This window comes from Pan troglodytes, chromosome 8, assembly GCF_028858775.2.
Source record: "Pan troglodytes isolate AG18354 chromosome 8, NHGRI_mPanTro3-v2.0_pri, whole genome shotgun sequence".
In the NCBI taxonomy this organism is placed as follows: Eukaryota; Metazoa; Chordata; class Mammalia; order Primates; family Hominidae; genus Pan; species Pan troglodytes.
Window position 1 is genome coordinate 31,156,770 of NC_072406.2, and position 19,733 is coordinate 31,176,502.

The 19,733-nt window shown below is 37.3% G+C and overlaps 1 protein-coding gene and 1 long non-coding RNA gene across 4 annotated transcripts in view; one reads left to right on the forward strand and one right to left on the reverse strand.

The window, feature by feature from the left end:
* Window positions 1–19,733, forward strand: part of SLC39A12 (solute carrier family 39 member 12) — a 93,007-nt gene that overhangs the window by 51,137 nt on the left and 22,137 nt on the right. For all 3 annotated transcript variants that reach the window (XM_001153573.6, XM_009458031.5, XM_001153510.6), the window contains one exon: window positions 1,771–1,958. In XM_001153573.6, the coding sequence (XP_001153573.4) occupies window positions 1,771–1,958 (188 nt within the window). The remainder of the gene's footprint in view (window positions 1–1,770; window positions 1,959–19,733) is intronic.
* Window positions 401–9,159, reverse strand: LOC104008116 (uncharacterized). The gene is made up of 5 exons (XR_682562.1): window positions 9,126–9,159; window positions 8,264–8,352; window positions 7,149–7,282; window positions 2,911–3,008; window positions 401–1,996 (listed from the first exon to the last, which is right to left on the reverse strand). It is a non-coding gene; the product is annotated as an uncharacterized LOC104008116 (long non-coding RNA).

Here is a 19,733-nt window from a genome sequence, read left to right on the forward strand (position 1 = left end):
GGCCTGTAACCCCAGCTACTTGGGAGGCTGAGGTGGGAGAATCGCTTGAACCCAGGAGGTGGAGGTTGCAGTGAGCTGAGACTGAGCCATTGCACTCCAGCCTGGGCAACAGAGTGAGACTCCATCTCAAAAAGAAAAAGAAAAACAAAAACAAAAAACCAAACCATGGTTTCATCAACCTGACTTATACAAAATCTTTAAAGCCAAGCCTAGCATTGAAATGACAGGTGTGTGGTGGCAGATGCTCATAAATCTCTTTTTCTGAATAATCTTAGTTGCCCTGTAACTTTTTTTCTTTTAATTTTTGTGGGTACATAGTGGTTGTATGTATTAATGGAGTACATGAGATGTTTTGATACAGGTATGTAATGCGTAAGAATCATATCATGCAAAATTGGGTATCCATCCCCTCAAGCATTTATTGTTTGTGTTACAAACTATCCAATTATACTCTTTTAGTTATTTTTAAATGTACAAATTAAATTATTATGACTGTAGTCGTCCTGTTGTGCTATCAAATACTAGGTCTTATTCGTTCTATTTTTTTTTTGTAGTGATTAACCATCTTTACCTCACCTCCACCTTCCCCTACCACCCCACTACCCTTCCCAGCCTCTGGTAACCTTCTATTCTCTAACTCCATGAATTCAATTGTTTTGATTTTTAGATCCCACAAATAAGTGAGAACAATATAGCCCTGTTCTTTGCCTCCCAGGACTCAAGATGGGTTAGAACAGACATTTCTGAAACAGATCCAGAAATAGTAGAGGCTGGTCTGGCATAGGCTCCCAAGGGAGAGGGCTCTTCACAGTCTCTCTGCTTCCACTTCCGCACCTACATTGCCCCTAGGAAACTCTTGCCCTCTTGTGCTTGGAGTCCGTTGCTTAAAGTCCTGACACTGTTATTGATCTATCCTTCTTGGAGCAGTTTATCCAAGGTCCTTCCTGGGCGCATTGAAACGCACCTGGTCTGGAAGCCATCCCCTATCTATGGTCCTGAGTTTTGCTACTGTAGCAGGGATGTAGCCCCTAGTCCTCAAGCCAAAACCACAGGGCAGTGTGACGGTCTGCAGCAGGCCAGCAGAGATGTTTCAAGCCCCGTTCATGGGAACAATTATGCAATGGAACTAGAAAACTGGGTCCCCAAGCTGTCTATTGAATTTTAGTCTCAATCCCCCAAACTAAGAAGTAGATGTTCTCAGATTTACTAACAGGTCAATCTTCTCTTGGAGGGAAGGCATGGAGAGAATGAGATCATTTTCCTATAATCATTTTCTAAAGGGAAAAATTTGTTTCCTAACCAACTTTTGCAATGCTTTAAAAATCTCATATTAAGTAGTTTTCTCTCCCCACAGCAGTTTCTGCATAAGTAAATAATAAAAGCCCATATAGTGTCATGATTTCACCTGGCAAATTTCCAGGCCCAAAGATTTAGAAACCCTGGGACAGTGAGTGACTATTTTGCATTTATCTAAGTTGGAAATGTCACAGGATATCAAGAACTCAAGAATATGTCACAGGCCTCTCTGTAGATACAATCTTTAGGAGCAGCCAAAGGAATGGAACTCTTGAAATGCAACTTCCTAATAGTACGATGAATGGGCTATGAATTCTAGAGAAATATAGGAAAGCATTTTATTTACTGATCACTCAACTCTACCTATAAAATTGGTTTCAGTGCTGACATTCGAAATAGATAATAGTGCGTTACTTTAGCAAAGGCATCTTCCATTAAATGATAATTATATTTTCCTTTCCTCTTAAACTTCAGGAGACTTTGCCGTGCTCTTAAGCTCTGGACTTTCTATGAAGACTGCCATCCTGATGAATTTTATAAGCTCCCTAACTGCCTTCATGGGATTATACATTGGCCTTTCCGTGTCAGCTGATCCATGTGTTCAAGACTGGATCTTCACAGTCACTGCTGGGATGTTCTTATATTTATCCTTGGTTGAAATGGTAAGCTTGGTGGCTTTTCTATTTGATTTTTCTAAGCACTGAAAATGTAAAACAGAGAAAAAAAACAGTAAAAATGGAAGGATAAATGAGTAGAACAGAAGAATTTATAAAACAATATAAACCATTAAGGAATATTCTTTGTACTCCAAGAAAGTGCATTCTGGGCAGAAAGAACATAATTTGGGTACAGAAAATATTGACATTTTCTGTAGTGTTAAAGTGACAGGTGTGTGATAGCAGTTGCATGTAAGACTTTTTTCTTTTAGTGATTTTAAGTGGAAAGAATGAAATGTTCATAATCTTCAAAAAGTAATCATCAGCTCATTCGATTCCAGCTTTGTACCTATATATGATGCCTGTATTTCCAGTTGAAAATGAAAAGTTCTGTCAATCAGCCAGCTATTTTATTTATACAATGCGAAAGTTCTGTTAAATAGCCAGCTATTTTATTTATACAATGGAAAATAATTCAACTGAATTTGTCATTGAATTAAATCACTGTTTGACTTAATTAACCAAATGTGTTTTTTAAATAATGATTACGTCTTTGAAGTTTGAATTGCCAAAAGGACAATTGCGCTAATGAAATGAGAAAGAATATTTTTATAGTATTTGGTTTCTAAAATTGCAATGTATGTTTCCTATAGAGGTCCTTGCTGACCTTAATGATAACTCAGTCATTAGTTTTCTTTCTGTATAACCTGATGAGGGAGTTGAACCTGGGAAATTTCACATTGTCTTGCTTCTTAAATTCTGGTCTCCTTAAGATAAAAGTCTTTTTGAAGGTCACTCTCTATTGGGCTTGTTTACAACTTTAAAAATATCTTAAGGTAAAATCATATTGATTATCCCTTCTCATGGGTTGGAATATGGCAAATAAAAATAAAATTAATTAACAAAAGAGGTACTTAAGGCTGAAATCAGGCTGAGTAAAAGTCAGATATGTTATTACCTGTGTCCTGGAGAAGAAAAAGTAAATAACCTTGAAGGTAATATGTGGAACAGATTCATTGAGATTGACTACTAATGAAGCAGAATCCAACCATTGTCCTGGAAGTAAAAGAAATATTTCATGAGGAAAAAAATACAGGAGGCAGAAACCTGTGCTAATAGAACCAGAATAGCAGTGCGTTGTTGAAGTTAAGTCTTAATAAGGGGATTCTCAAAGTAAACCCTGCCATTTTTAAACCCCACTCTAAGGCTCCTGAGTTTCCGGATGTTTTTCTTAATTCTTATGAGATGCATGCAGATGAGGTAAACACCAAATGTCCTTCCATATTTAGAAATGTTCTTATATATTATCTGTGATGCTCTGAGAACATTCTAATTTTGATAGTAAAGTGAAAGTGGAGCAAATTTTGACCCAGCAATCCCATTGCTGTGTATATATTCAAAGGAATATAAATCATTCTATTATAAAGATACATGCAGCACTATACACAATAGCAAAGACATGGAATCAACCCAAGTGCCCATCAGTGACAGACTGGATAAAGAAAATGTGATACATATGCACCGTGGAATAATACGCAGCCATAAGAAGGAATGGGATCGTGTCCTTTGCAGGGACATAGATGAGGCTAGAAGCCATTATCCCCAGCAAACTAATGCATGAACAGAAAACCAAACACAGCATGTTCTCACTTATAAGTGGGAGCTGAGCAATAAGAACACATGGACATAGGGACGGGAACAACACACACTGGGGCCTGTCGGGGGAGGGTGGGGGTGGGGAGAGCATTAGGGTAAAGAGCTAATGCATGCTAGGATTGATACCTAGGTGATGGGTTGATAGGTGCAGCAAACCACTGTGACACACGTTTACCTATTTAACAAACCTGCATATGTACCCCGGAACTTAAAAAAATAAAGTGGAGCAAATTTTACCCCTTTTTCTGAACCTATCCCCCAACCTGAGGTCAATGTTATGGAATCCTGCGATTCTTTCAACTTGAGAAATCTGTATTTCCAGCTTTGTTGTGACTTTGAAACCACAGTCACTCACCATTTATTGAAATGAGCTATACTTTGTTTAAACTAAACAGTCTTGAAGGTAATGTGTGGAGCACATCAGTCCTCAGATTCACTCTTGAGCTTCCTAATTTTCAACTTTCGATTTCTAATTTCTCTTTATGGGTCAGTTCAGGGCAATTGCTGGATTCTTTTGAAGTTTACTCTGTTTTTCACACAGACTGGTTCTCTCTTCAAGTAGGATGAATGTCGATGTCTGTAGTCAATTTGTTTTCTTTGCTTTTGTCTACTCTCCCAGAATTGATGGGGGAAGGTTATCAAGAGCCATTTGTCATGCAGAACCCTAAGCTAAATATGTCATTTTCCTTTCAATGTTCCTGCTCCTTTTCTTGTAAGGGTAAGCAATTGCTTAGAAGAAAGCAATGTGACTGATATCCTGTGAGATTCCAGCTGGCATAAATCTTGACCCTGTTGCAAATGGCTATTAGCCGAGGAAAAACCAGCATCCTGGCAGAAAGACAGGAAAAAAAAAAAATACTTGTGAGTTTCCCGGGGATACTTCCTATCATCCAGGTCGCTTGCTCTCACGGCCTTCTGAGCAACTTCTAAACAAATGCAGCTCTTTCACATAGCAATAAGTTTAACTGTTGGTGTTCTCTGGGGCCATGCCAAAGAAAATAGTCGGTCATTTAAAGGGAAGAAAACAAGGTTGCAAAGACTCTGAAACAGTAAAGAAAATAAATGCAGCAACTAAGGGGTAAAGGGGAACACTAGATAGAATATACTAGTTAATTGCTAAATCCTGGATATTGACCAGGTACCTTCTGAACAAGGTTAATGTGAAAAGACTAGCTAGATCTTTGTTTGTTTGTTTTAAAGAAATTGGGTGTGTTATTTCAAACTCCCAAAAGAACAAGAACTAGAGACATAAATGAGGCCGTTAGCAATGAGGTCAGCAAAGAAGAAAGTCCTCTCCGGGGAAAAGTGCCAAACTTAATTCTCCAAAGTAGAATTGGCTTATTCAAGTCTACTAACTCCAAATTGCACTGAAGCATGGCTAAAGGAAGTTAAGAATGAATGGCGCTCTGGGTGGCCAGAGGAAATTAATGCTCTGTTATGAAGATCAGTGTCCTAGACTGGGTTTCCTTCAAAGCAGCTGGGAAGACAAAGGACAGGGTGAAAGCAAGTCATTTTGGAGGTGATCCCAGGGAGCAGAAGTGAAGGGCCGGCAAACTGAAACAGAGAAGGAAGAAAAGTCAATACCATCTGTGTTTTTATTAAGTTGACCAGGACTACGGGAACACCATCACACAGGACCTTCTGATGAGGCTCAAGAAATATGCCTCAGAATAGTTTACCTGGGAAAGGAAGAGGCTTTATCTACAGGCTCTTGTCCCTGTGTTCAACACTGGCCCTGCCAGCATTATCTCCCCATCTCCACTTCCAGGTTATACACACCTGAGTCCTAAGAGCATTCCTGTAAAGGGGCTCAAGCCATCACATCAAAGAAGCCCAGGGCAGGAGAAAGAGGAATGCAGTGTGAACCAGAGGCAAGACTCTGCAAAACCAATCAACACCTCCTTGGAATGGGTCTCTGCAGCAGTGACTGGGGTCAGAGATGGGGCTGAGTGCATCTGAAATAGCACACGTGTGATGTCCATTAACGGTTGGCCCCTTCCACTCCTCAAATGCCCTCCTTTCCTCTTAACGTCCATCTCTCCCCAAGTCCCTTTGTGGTGGTAGCCAGCCAAAATACCACAAAGACTTCATACAAAATAATAAGTGGAAGAAGCTCCAAACCCTGCTGGCCCTGAGGCCATAGTTGATATTCTTCATCTCTGCTCTCCAGCATCCAGTCCTGATCCTCCTTAGCTCCAAGCAGCACTTAGGTTGAGCTACATCAACCCAACCCTGGGAGGGGCAACTTAGGTCTTCAATGAAGGATCTGAATGTTCACTGCTTTGTCCTTGTTAGGCTGTGTATCCTCTAGTTGCCTGGTGACCATTGTTACCAGGCATCAAGAAGCACCAAGAGATGCTCCAAGAAATCTGAATTTGTAGCTGTGTTCCTTCTCTCCTCACCATGCAGCAGCACCCCTAACTCCTCATGGTAACTGTTATAGGAAAGGAGTCCTAATCCAGACCCCAAGAGAGGGTTCTTGGATCTTGTGCAAGAAAGAATTCAGAGAGAGTCCACAGTGCAAAGAAAAAGCAAGTTTATTAAGAAAGTAAAGGGATAAAAGAATGGCTACTCCATAGACAGAGCAACCCCATTGCTGCTGGTTGCCCATTTTCATGGTTATTTCTTCATGATATGCTAAACAAGGGTTGGATTATTCATTCCCCCCTTTTTAGACCATATGGGGTAATGTCCTGACGTTGCCCTGGCATTTGTAAGTTGTCATGGCACTGGTGGGAGTGTAGCAGTGAGGATGACCAGAGGTCACTCTCATTGCCATTTTGGTTTTGGTGAGACTTTGCTGGTTTCCTTACTGCAACCTGTTTTGTCAGCAAGGTCTTTATGACCTGTATCTTTTGCTGACCTCCTATCTCTTCCTGTGATGTAGGATGCCTTAACTGTCTGGGAATGCAGCCCAGTAGGCCTCAGCCTCATTTTACCCAGCTCCTATTCAAGATGGATTACTCTTGTTCACATGCCTCTGACATAATCACTAACAATTACTCTTACCATTATAGTAACTTTCTTCACTGTTGGTTTATCCACTAATATAGGGAGCCCCAAATGAGCAGTAGGTAGTGATAGTTTCAAGTTGACTGGAAACTTTATTGCAGGAGTTCTCAACCCCTGGTCCTGTTAGGAACGAGGCCGCACAGTAGGAGGTGAGCGGCAGGTGAGCAAGCGAAGCTTCATCTGTACTTACAGCCGCTCTGCATTGCTCACCTGAGCTCCGCCTCCTGTCAGATCAGCGGGGGCATTAGGTTCTCACAGGAGCGTGAACCTTATTGTGAACTGCGCATGTGAGGGATCTAGGTTGCACACTCCTTATGAGAATCTAATGCCTGATGATTGGTCACTATCTCCCATCACCTCCAGATGGGGCCGACTAGTTGCAGGAAAACAAGCTTAGGGCCCCCCACTGATTCAATATTATGGTGAGTTGCATAATTATTTCACTATATATTACAATGTAATAATAATAGAAATAAAGTACACAACCAATGTAATGTGCTTGAATCATCCTGAAACTATCACCCTCACCTCCAACCCTCGGTCCACGGAAAAATTGTCTTCCATGAAACCAGTCCCTGGTGCCAAAAAGGTTGTGGACCACTACTTTCTTGTATTCCCTGGTGCATTCTCCCCAGGAACAGGGATCTGTGGTCTGACAGTACCTAAGTTTACAGGAACAGGGAGCATAAATACACCAAGTGAAAAAACTAGCAATACCTATCTATCAATTGCTTTATAATTTGGTACTGTTTCTGTCCTAATCGCCATTATTTCCTTCCTTCTTACTTTGCATTTAATTTTCTCTTTACTTTCTTGCAGCTATGTAAGAGCATCTCATTTTGTCTGAGAGGTGAATGTTCCGCCTAAGAAAATTCTCAGAATTGGAAATCTAGAGGATTTCTTAAATCCACCTTCTCTAAAGTTTATAAAAATTGCTCAAATAGAAAAAAAAGCCCTCAAAGTATTGTCTTTTTCCAGCGTTTGGATAAGAGAGACTTTATTTTTAACTAATATAATTTGTTATTTAAAGCATAAATTAATTAATTAAAAAAATGTAAATGGGTTATGCCAAGGGAAGGTTTATTTTGGATCTGAAGCAATGTTTCAAACCTTTAGGCATTTTTCCTAGGGTTTTTAGATCCTGCCAAAATGGTGTTTCCATAGCAACAGGACTATAGAAACCTCAAGGGGCTATCACTGTAGATGTAACTAGAGATGTCCCTACAATGGGGGGAACTGGACAACTGCCCAGGAATTTAGTACATTAATAGAACCCAAGCTGATGGAGGAGCTGTAACTTAGGGAGGGAGCTAATGGAGAAGGAAGTACCTGTCCAATTCATGCCAAAACAAAATAAAACATAGCCCAGGTGCCCCCTCCAGGTGTATCCAAGGCAAATGAATTGGAATAGGGGAAATATCCAATTTCAAACCCTCTTCCCCCATCAACCTCCCTCACCATATAGGGTTCTAGATCTCTTCCCCCACCCTCACGTTTTTTGGATGCTCTTTAAAAACTTCATTTCCTCTCCAAGACTATCCCTTACGTTTCTTCAACCTTATTTTACTTATCTAATAACTTTGCAGGCAGGGGATTGGGGGGAGCAGGAACCTCAAGAATAAAAAGCAGTCAGAGCAATTTACTTATCTTCCCTCTTGTGAGAAGTGTCTCCCAGAAGTAATATCACAGCCAGACCTTTGCCTGGAGGACTTTCAATTTCCAGATAATTTTCCTTAAGTGAAAGGCAGGATAAAAAGTATTTTGAATATGAATTTAAGATCTTCTACCTTTAAAACATATCCAAAAATGCAAAAATCAAACCTGAGTATTCAATCTGGTCAATAAACAGGATTATCAATATAGTTCATCCTCTCTACACTTATTGTAGGTCAGTAAATGTAGCAGCTTCAAGAACATGAATTGGGTAAAAACAAAAAACATTAATTGAGTGACAAACATCCACCTTTCTAGCCAGGCTTCTCCTCTCTTCTTCATCATATAACTATAAAATTAAACTAAACTAGAATCCTAGACTTTTAGAATATTGATCCCATTCCCTCCTCCCCATTTTTCTTTCTTTTTCTTGTGATTTACTGAGTTTGAATGAGTCTTTCTTTATCAGAGAAATCTACACTCCGAGGCAATTCAGTCAAAGATCTACAATCACCAAGTCAGGTCTGGTAAATCAATCCTTTCTCCATCCAAAAGATGAGTAAGTCTTCCTTTCTTTGAAGTTTGGCAATACCTAAGTGTAATTCTGTTAAACATCCACCCACAGGAAGAGATTTTGTTTGAAAAAGACATATAAAGTAACCTTGATATACGTATTTGTTTTCAACAAATATTGTAGTTAAAATCAATGAGTTCCATTGGCATCATTTTAAATATCCTTTGGCTGAGAAAGAAATAGCAAGCATTCAAAACTCATTTCAGGCAGCAAAATTTATGTAATTTAACATTCACAATTATTTCTTAACAAAAGCAAGAAGGGTGAATCATTCTTACCAACAATTTTGAAAGACTTCTATTCTCTTTCTGTAAAAATCAGTCAAACCCCACACTTCAAAATTTTCTACTGAGAAAATGAGTAATTAAGCCAACTTTGGTGAACGCTGAATTCTCTCTATAATTAAAAGAAATTGACCATCAGAAATGCTGGTATTTTTCTACTCCTCATTCCTCTTTTCTTCTAACTAATTTCTCAAATCATACACACACATACACACAGATCTTCCAAAGCAGTTATTTTAAAAATGCAGTTGGCCCTAGAACAACATGGGTTTGAACTGCATGGGTTCACTTATACTCAGATTTTCTTCCACCTCTGCCACCTCTGAGACAGCAAGACCAACCCTTCCTCCTCCTCCTCCGTCCCTTCAATGTGAAGATGAGGATGAAGACCTATATGATTGTCCACTTCTACTTAACTAATAGTAAATGTATTTCTCCTCTTTATGATTTTCTTTTCTTTTCATTTCATTTCATTTCTCTTTTCTTCTTTCTTTTCTTTCCCAAAACAAAATAATACAAAGCCCAGGCGCCCCCTCCAGGTATTTCCTTCCTTTCTTCCTTCCTTTCTTTTTTTGAGACAGAGTCTCACTCTGTCGCTCAGGCTGGAGTGCAGTGGCGCGATCTCAACTTACTGCAGCCTCTGCCTCCCAGGTTCAAGCAATTATCCTGCCTCAGCCTCCGGAGTAGCTGGGATTGCAAACATGTGCCCCCATGCCCGCTTATTTTTATGCTTTTAGTAGAGATGGGGTTTTGCCATGTTGGCCAGGCTGGTCTGGAACTCCTGGCCTCAAGTGATCCACCTCCCTAAGCCTCCCAAAATGTTGGGATTACAGGCATGAGCCACTGCACTCATCCTCCTTATGACTTTCTTAATAACATTTTCTTTTCTCTAGCTTACTTTATTGTAAGAATACTGTATATAATACACAGAGCATATAAAATATGTGTTAATTGTGTTATTGGTTAGGCTTCTGGTCAGCAGTAGGCTATAAGTCATTAAGTTTTGGGAGAGTCAAAAGTTATACATGAATTTTCAACTGTGCAGGGATCAGCATCCTAACCCCCACATTGTTCAACTGAACTAAAGCTGGCTGACATCTGTCTTTGCTGAGCTTTACGACTAAGAATTTGTCTAACTGAATCACTTCCCCTAAGGAAAAAAAGGAGAAGAGAATTGTTAAATACAAGTTTAAAGCAGGTAACATCTTAGTCTCTCCTAATTGTGGGTGACAGTGATGTGCTCTTTATCTTATAACTCACAGTTTTCAAAAAAATGTAATTTATCTTCTGCAAACTGCTTCATGAATTGCCTTGAGAAGATCCCACTGGGAAGTGATAGACATATAAGATTCTGTATTTGAATTATTCAGCAAATAAAATTTTTAAAGCTGAAGATTTTAAAACAACCTTGAGAATAGCCTCCGGGTTGGCTATCCCATATAAGTTGAGAGCTGTGGTCTTTGCTTTCTTGAATAACAAGGAAAGTTAAAACAGCTATGTTAAGTTGTTTATTGAACATAAATACTAGTTGAAAAAGACCTAAGTTCAAAACAGTGGGAACAAACCTCCTGATTTCAGGAGATTCTTGAGTCGACAGAGTGTTGAGGATTCTACTCTTACTAATCAAATATGATTCTAAAATAGAACATATTCTGACATCCCTCTTTTGATTGATGTCAAAAAGGACAACCAAAAAAAATGAATTCCATGAAAAAAAGGAAAAGCACAAGATAGCCATAACCAAACTTTTATCTGAATTCAACCCTCAGAAGATTGTTAAAAGCAAGAATTGATATATTTGTAAGCAAACATTCCAGAGGAGATTTTTATTCTCCAGAATGTTGTAGAAAGGGAAATCCTGGAGGGCCTTTTTAAGACTCTGTGGCTGATAAAAGCTCATCTCTGTGCATATGTAACCATCTCCACCAAGGTCCAGTCAGAGGGTCAGCAAGATTCATTAAAAGAAAGACACTCCAGACTTCCCTCCGTCTTGTTTACAGCAAACCATCACAAAGAAATTAGAAGTAGAAAACCCTGCAGACTATTGAAAGGGTGGCTGGGTGCGGTGGCTCGCGCCTGTAATCCCAGCACTTTGGGAGGCAGAGACAGGCGGATCACGAGGTCAAGAAGTCAAGACCGTCCTGGCCAACACGGTGAAACCCCTTCTCTACTAAAAATACAAAAATTAGCCCGGCGTGGTGGCGCACACCTGTAGTCCAGCTACTCAGGAGGCTGAGGCAGGAGAATTGCTTGAACCCAGGAGGCGGAGGTTGCAGTAAGCCAAGATCGCACCACTGCACTCCAGCCTGGGTGACAAGGTGAGACTACGTCTCAAAAAAAAAAAAAAAAAAAAGGGCTTAAATCCTGCAAAAATGGATTTGTTTGTGGTTGTTAACGAAGCATGAGGACATGAGAGCTGAGTTTATGCTCAGGGACTTTGAGATCTAAACAAAACTCAGAATTTCATGTTTTTTAGTGGAAAGTAATGACAATGAATCTTTACCAGGCAGCAAGTGACATCTCTTATTATCACATAGGTTCTTAGATCTAACCTAAATGGTGCTTTATTAAAAATATTGTAATATTGTAATCTTTATATTATAATAAGCTAAAAAGCTAAACAATGATATTACAATAAGTTAAAAAGATAAGTAGTTAATAAGCATATTACAGTAAGCTAAATATATCACAATAAGCTAAAAATCTAAACAGTTAAAGCAAACTAAGAATTTTAAAGTTTTAGCTATCATGTTTTGGTCTGATCCATTTTAAGTTAATTTTTATATATGGTATTAGGTAAACATCCAACTTTATTTATTATTATTATTATTATTATTATTATTAGAGACAGAGTCTTGCTGTGTTGCCCAGGCTGCAGAACAGTGGCATGATCATAGCTTACTGTAGGCTTGATCTCCTAGGATCAAGTGATTCTCCTACCTCAGTCTCCCAAGTAGCTGGGACTACAGGCACCTGCCACCATGCCCAGCTAATTTTAAAAAATGTTTTTTGTACATATGGCATGTCACTATGTTGCCCAGGCTTGTCTTGAACTCTTGGCTTCAAGTGATCCTCTTGCCTCAGCCTCCCAAAGTGTTGAGATTACAGTACGAGCCACCATGTTCAGCCTGTTCTTTTGAATGTGTATATCCAGTTTCCCCAGCACCATCTGTTGAAAGGACTCTCCTTTGACCATTGAATGGTTTTGGCACCCTTGTTGAAAATCAATTGATCACGTGTGCAAGACTTTGTTTCTGGGTTCTCCATTCTCTTCTCTTGGTCTATATGGCTGTCTGTAGCCAGTACCACACTCATCTAATTATTCTAGTTTTGTAGTAAGTTTTGAAATCAGGAAATCTAAGATCTCCAAATTTATTCTTTTTCAAGATTGTTTTGGCTGTTTGAGGGTCCTTTGAGATTTCATATGAATTTTAGGGTTAATTTTTCTATTTTTTTAAAAAAGTGATTGGGATTTTGATAGAGATTACGTTTAGTCTGTACTTTAAGTAGTATTGATATCTTAATAATACTAAATTTTCCAATCCATGAACATGAGATGTCTTTCCATTTATTTGTTTTTAATTTCTTTCAGCAATGTTTTATAGTTTTCAGTACACAAGTCTTTCACTTTTTTGGTTAATTTTATTTCTAGGTATTTTCTTCTTTTTGATGATATTGTAAATACATTTGTTTTCATTTCTTTTTTGGATTGTTCATTGTTTGTGTTTATAAATGCAACTAATTTTGTGTGTTTATTTTGTCTTTCAACTTTGCTAAATTTATATATTTGGATTTTGTTTTAACATCTTGGGAGTGAAAAAATACACATCTACTGCTTAACAAATTATTATTTAACAGAAAGGTGTATTCTATAAGCAGTCTTTTTTAAAATATAATGCTGTAATGCATAAAAATATGTACATTAAAGACACATTTACAAGTCAAAAAGATTCTACAACAATCACATAAGCCCTTTCCTCTTGTTTTGTTTTTGAAACCCACTGGAAACAGAAATCAAAATTTAGCTCATTCAGTGTCTGTTTTTCCCTTCTTCAATTTTAAGTTGTATGAATAGAGAAATATGCATTTATGACAATAAATAAAGGAGATCTCTATTGTCTTTCAATGTTAGAAGGGATCATGTCTTTTGAAGTCCTTGTGCTGTATGACAAAATTAATCCTTGCATGAATTTTTTTCTTGTTCACTAGAGCAACTTTTCTGGTATTTCCTTAAAGTTTGTGATAGCGAATGCCAAGTACAAACTGCCTTGCTTGTTAGGACTAACACAGGTTTACAAATCTGATGCATCTACAGTTTGAGTGTCATAATGATCACAGCTGTGAAGAGACAACCTATGTGTGGTTTCATGTTTCTAACTAATCGCAAGAAAAGTAAAAAAGTAGTGTGATTGACTTCATGGTAAAGCACTACAACAACTAGCAAGATGGCTAGATGATGTATGGCAGAAGAAAGATGAACTAAGCCAGTTCATGCACTTCTTGGATTTATAAAGGCCAAACGGTCTTCCTAATTTATCAATTTTTCAGCAAGTTGTGATCTCATAGATGAGTTTTTCAGTAAATTTTCTTGGAGACACTGCATGGATAAAGGATTTTACAGATTATTAGGTTGGGCAAAAACTGTATAAACTTTTGGGTACCACTAAGAACCATATTAAATCTATCTATCTATATATCTGTTTAATGGAAAGACTATTACATGTCTCTTTGTAATCATTTTTTAGTTGACATGTTAACAATAATCATCAAAAGACTCTAAAAAATTGAGACAAAAAATTAGCTGAATGCCTTATTAACATTGTTCTCAATGTGTGAATAAGTGAATACTCAAAAGATTTTTTTTCATTTTTTCTCTGTGTTTGATATTAGGGAGATGTTCCAGTGACTCTTGATAATAAATAGTGATCACATTTGGGAAAAAAATCTAGGTGCATTGGTGGTATGATATTGTGGAAAGTGCTTGGACTAAATCTTGTCCTGAGTATCAATAAGACTGTGAAAAGGCACAGTCTAGTTGGGCCTTAGACATCAAACACTCCAGTAACTCGAAATATGCTTTAGTTTTTCCTTCTTTTTTATTTTTAAAAAAATTTTTAGAGTGACAGAACTATGTGGGTGGGACATAAAAAGTACAGAATGAACCATAATCATGATGATTCTTCTCCAAGTGGATGTGTAACCCTTGTTAAGAGTGCTTCTAAAGATAAATAATCAACTTTTTTTTTTTTTTCACCTACACTATCCAAATGGTGGCCAGTAGTCACATGTGGCTATTATGCCTTGAATGAGGCTAGCATGACTGAAAAACGGATTTTTTTTGTTAAACTTTATTTTTAGGGCAGTTTTGGCTTCACAGCAAAACTAATCAGAAAGTACAGAGTTCCCATAAGTCACCTGTCCCCACACATGCACAACCACCCCACTATTGACATCCTGCAACACAATGATACATCTGTTACAATTCAAAAACATACCTTAACACATTATCACTCAAAGTCCATAGTTTACGTTAGATTTCACTCCTGGTTTTATACATTCTATGGGTTTTGACAAATGGACGATGACACATACTCACCATTGTATCATACGGAATAGTTGCACTGCCTAAATGTCCCCTGTGTTCTGCATATCTGTTTATTCTTCCTTCCCCCAAATCCCTGTCAACCACTACTATTTTTACTGTCTTCATGGTTTTGTCTTTTTCAGAATGTCATATAGTTGTAATGATACAGTATGCTGCCTTTTCAGATTAGCATCTTTCATTTCATAATACAAATCTGAGTTTCCTCTGTCTTTTTACAGTTTGATAGTTCATTTCTTTTTAGTGCTGAATAATATTTCACCGTCTGGATGCTTCGCCATTTATCCATTTACCTACTGCAGTACATCCAAATTTGGTTCCTTCCAAATTTTGGTAATTATGGATTAAGCTGCTATAAATACACTTGAGCAGGTTTTTGTGTGAACAAACGTTTTCAAATCTGTTGAGAAAATGCCAAGAAATATGATTGCTGGATCATATGATAAGTATGTTTAGTTTTGTAAGAAGCTACCAAACTGTCTTCCAAAGTGACTGTACCTTTTGGCATTTCCATCAGCAATGAATGAGAGTTCCAGTTGCTCTACATCCTCACCAGCACTTGTTGCTGTCAGCGTTACGGGTTTTGGCCATTCTAATAGGTGTATGGAGGTATTTCATTGTTGTTGTAATTTGCAATTCACTAATAATATAAAATGCTAAGCATCTTTTATATGACTACTTGCCATCATACATCTTCTTTGGGGAGTCTCTATTCAGGTCTTCCCATTTTTAATTGGAAATTGTCTGTTTTCCTCTTAACTTTTAAAAGTTCCTTGTCTATTTTGGATACCATTCCTTTATCAGATGTTTTGCACATGTTTTCCCCCAGTCTGTGGCTTATCTTCTCATTCTCTTGACATTGTCTTTCACTGAACTGAGGTTTTAATTTTGGGAGTATATATTTAGGGCAACTTGAATCTATGCTCCTGGATTGCAATCCTGAAGCTTGGCCCAAATAAATTATTTACTTATATATTTTTAAAAATACATTTTAATTTTAATGAAGCACAGCTTATGAATTCTTTCTTTCATAGATCATGTCTTTAGCATCTTGCCTGAAAAGTCATTGCTATACCTAAGGTCACCTAGATTTCTTTTATCATAATCTTCTAGGATTTTTATGGTTTTGCATTTTTAATTCAGGTCTATGCTTTATTGTGAAGTAATTAATTTTTTCTTTTTGAGACAGAGTCTCATTTTGTCACCCAGGCTGGGGTGCAGTGGCACGATCTCGGCTCACTGCAACCTGTGCCTCCTGGATTCAAGCAATTCTCCTGCCTCAGCCTCCTGAGTAGCTAGGATTACAGGTGCGTGCCACCATGCCCGGCTAATTTTTGTATTTTTAGTAGAGATGGGGTTTCACCATGTTAGCCAGGCTGGTCTTGAACTCTTGACCTCATGATCCACCCACCTTTTTGTGAAGAATGTAAGACTGTGTCTAGATTCACTTTTTTTGTAAGTGGATTTCAGGTTGTTCCAGCACCATTTTTTGAAAAGAGGCCATTGCTCCATTTTATTGTGTTTACTCCTTTATCAAAGATCAGCTCACTGTATATAGGTCTATTTCTGGACTCTGTTATATGCCATTGATCTATTTGTCTATTCTTTTAGCAACACAGCATTGTCTTGATTCCTGCAACATTATAGTAAGTCTTGAAGTCAGGTGGTTTCAGGCCTCCAATATTTTTCAGTGTCAGTCTTTAATATTGAGTTGGCTATTATGGATTTCTTCCACTCCATGTGAACTTTAAAATCAGTTTGTTGATACCCATTAAATAACTTGCTGGGACTTTGATTTGGATTGAATTGAATCTATACATCAAATTGGAAATAACTGACATCTTGAGGATATACAGTCTTCCTACCCTTGAACATGGAATACCTCTCCATCTGTTTAGTCTTTTGATATCATTTGTCAGAATTTTGTAGTTTTCCTCATATACATCTTGTGCACATTTTGTTAGATTTATAACTGAGTGTTTTATTTTTGGAAGTGCAAATGTAAATGGTAATGGATTTTTAACTTTAAATTTCACCTGTTCACTGATGATATAGAGAAAGGCAGTTGACTTTTGAATATTAACCATGTATTCCGCAACCTTGCTATACTTGATTATCTGTTCTAGGAGCTTTTTTGTCGAATCTTTTAGATTTTCTTTATAGTTATCATGTCATCTGTGAACAAAGGCGGTCTTCTTTCTTTTTTTTTTAATCTGCATGCCTTTTATTTCCATTTCTTATCTTATTGCACTAGCCAGAACTTCCAGTATGATGTTGAGAAGCAGCGGTGAGAGGGCTCATCCTTGCCTTTCTTCTGATTTTAGTGGGAAAGCTTCTAGTTTCTCACCATTAGGTATATGTTAGCTATAGGTTTTTGTAAATGTTCTTTATCAAGTTGAGGAAATTACCTTAATTCCTAGTTTACTGAGAGTTTTTATCATGACTGAATGTTGGATTTTGTCAAATACCTTTCCTACACCTATTGATATGATCATGTAATTTTGTTTTCTTTAGCTGTTGATGTGATGGATTATGTTAACTGATATCCAAATGTTGAGTCAGCCTGGCATACCTGGAATAAATCCCTCTTGATTGTAGTTATAATTCCTTTTGTACATTGTTGGTTTTCATTTGCCAATACTTTGTTCAGCATTCTTGCATCTATATTTTTGAGAAGCGTTGGTCTGTAGTTGATTTATTGGTGTTCTTTGATTGTAATGTCTTTGCCTGGTTTTGTTCTTAGGGTAATGCTAGCCTCACAAAATGAGTTAGGAAATATTCCTTCTACTTCTATCTTCTGAAAGAGATTTTAGAGAATTGGTAAAATTTTTTTCCTAAAGTGTTTGGTAAAGTTCATTGGTGAGCCCATCTGGGCCTGGTGATTTCTGTTTGGAGAGGTTATTGATTATTAATTCAAATTCTTTAATAGATAAGGGCCTATTCAAATTTTCTATTCCTTCTTGTGTGGGTTTTAGCTGACTGTGTTTTTCAGGGAATTGGTCCATTTCATCTATGTTATCAAATTTGGGGGCATAGAGTTGTTCCTAATATTTCTTTATTATCCTTTAATGTCCACAGAATCTGTAGTGACATCCTCTCTTTGATTTCCAGTATCAATACTTTGTATCTTCTCTCCTTTTTTTTGTTAGCCTAGCCAGAGTCTTATCTATTTTATTAATCTTTTCAATGAACCAGATTTGGCTTTGTCAAATTTCTGTATTGAATAACTGATTTTAATTTCATTGATTTCTGCTCTTTCATTATTTTCTTCTGCTTACTTTTAGATTTAATTTGCTCTTCTTTTTCTAGTTTCCTAAGAAGGAAGCTTTGAATATTGAGTTTAGATCTTTATTCCTTTCTGATATATATAATGTCTGACTCTTTTCTGAAATTCAATGCTCTGAATTTCCATTTGAGCACACTTTCACTCTTATCTCACACATTTTGATAAATTTTATTTTTTTCATTCATTTGAAACTTTTTTAGTTTCTCTTGAGATTTCTTTCTTAACTCATGTGTTATTTAGAGGTATGTTATTTAATCTCCAGTTCTTTTGGTATTTTCCAGCTATCTTTCTGTTACTGATTTCTAGTTTAATCCATATGATCTAAGAATAGAAATTGTATGACTTCTATTATTTTAAATTGTTAAGGTCAGTCTTATAGCCCAGAATGTGGTCTATCTTGCTGAATGTTCCACGTGAGCTGGGCAAGAATTTGCAATCTGCTCTTGTTGGATAAAGTAGTCTATAGATGTCAATTATGTCCAATTGATTGATGTCCTGCTGAATTCAACTATGTCTACTGATTTTCTGCCTGTGGATCTGTTCATTTTTTTATCTTCCAATTTTTTTTTTAGATTCAAGGGATACATGTGCAAGTATGTTACATGGGTAAGGTGCATATTGTGGGATTTGGTATACAGGTAATTTTGTCACCTTGGCAATCAATGTAATACCCAATAGGTGGTTTTACAATCCTCACCCTCCACCTTAAGTAAGCCCTAATATCTATTATACCCTTCTTGAGTCAATATTTATTTCCCACTTATAAGTGAGAACATGCGGTATTTGGTTTTCTGTTCCTGTTTTAATTCACTTAGGATAACGGCCACCAGCTTCATCCATGTTGCCGCAAAAGGTGCAATCTTTTCTTTTTTATGGCTGTATAGTATTCCATGGTGTATTTGTACCATATTTTCTGTATCCACTCCACCATTGTCAGGCATTTAGGTTGGTTCTATGTCTTTGATACTGTGTATAGTGCTGTGATGAACATATGGGTGCATGTGTCTTTATGGTAGAATGATTTATATTCTTTTGGATATATATAGCCAGTAATGGGATTGCTGGGTTGAATGGTAACTCTGTTTTAACTTCTTTAAGAAATCTCCAGACTGTTTTCCACAGTGGCTGAATTAATTTACATTTTCACCAGCAGTATATTAGCATTCCCTTTCTCTGCAACCTCACCAGCATCTGCTGTTTTTTAACTTTTTAATAATTGCCATTCTAATGGGTATGAGATGGTGTGTCATTGTGGTTTTGATTTGCATTTCCCTAATGATTAGTGATATAGAGCATTTTTTCGTATGCTTGTTGGCCATGTGTATGTCATCTTTTGAGACATGTCTGTTCCTGTCCTTTGCTCATTTTTTAATGGGTCCATTTGTTTCTTGCTTGTTAATTTATTTAAGTTTCTTATAGATTTTGGATATTAGACCTTTGTTAGATGGATAGTTTGCAAATATTTTTCCCATTCTGTAGGCTGTCTGTTTATTCAGTTGGGAGTTTATTTTGCTGTGCAGAAGCTCTTTAGTTTAATGAGGTCCCACTTGTCAACTTTTGATTTTTTTGCAATTGCTTTTGGAGTCTCTGTCATGAAATCTTTGCCAAGGCTGATATCCAGGATGGTATTTGCTAGGTTTTCTTCTGGAGTTTTTGTAATGCTAGGTTTTACATTTAAGTCTTTAATCCATCTCAAGTTGATTTTTGTATATGG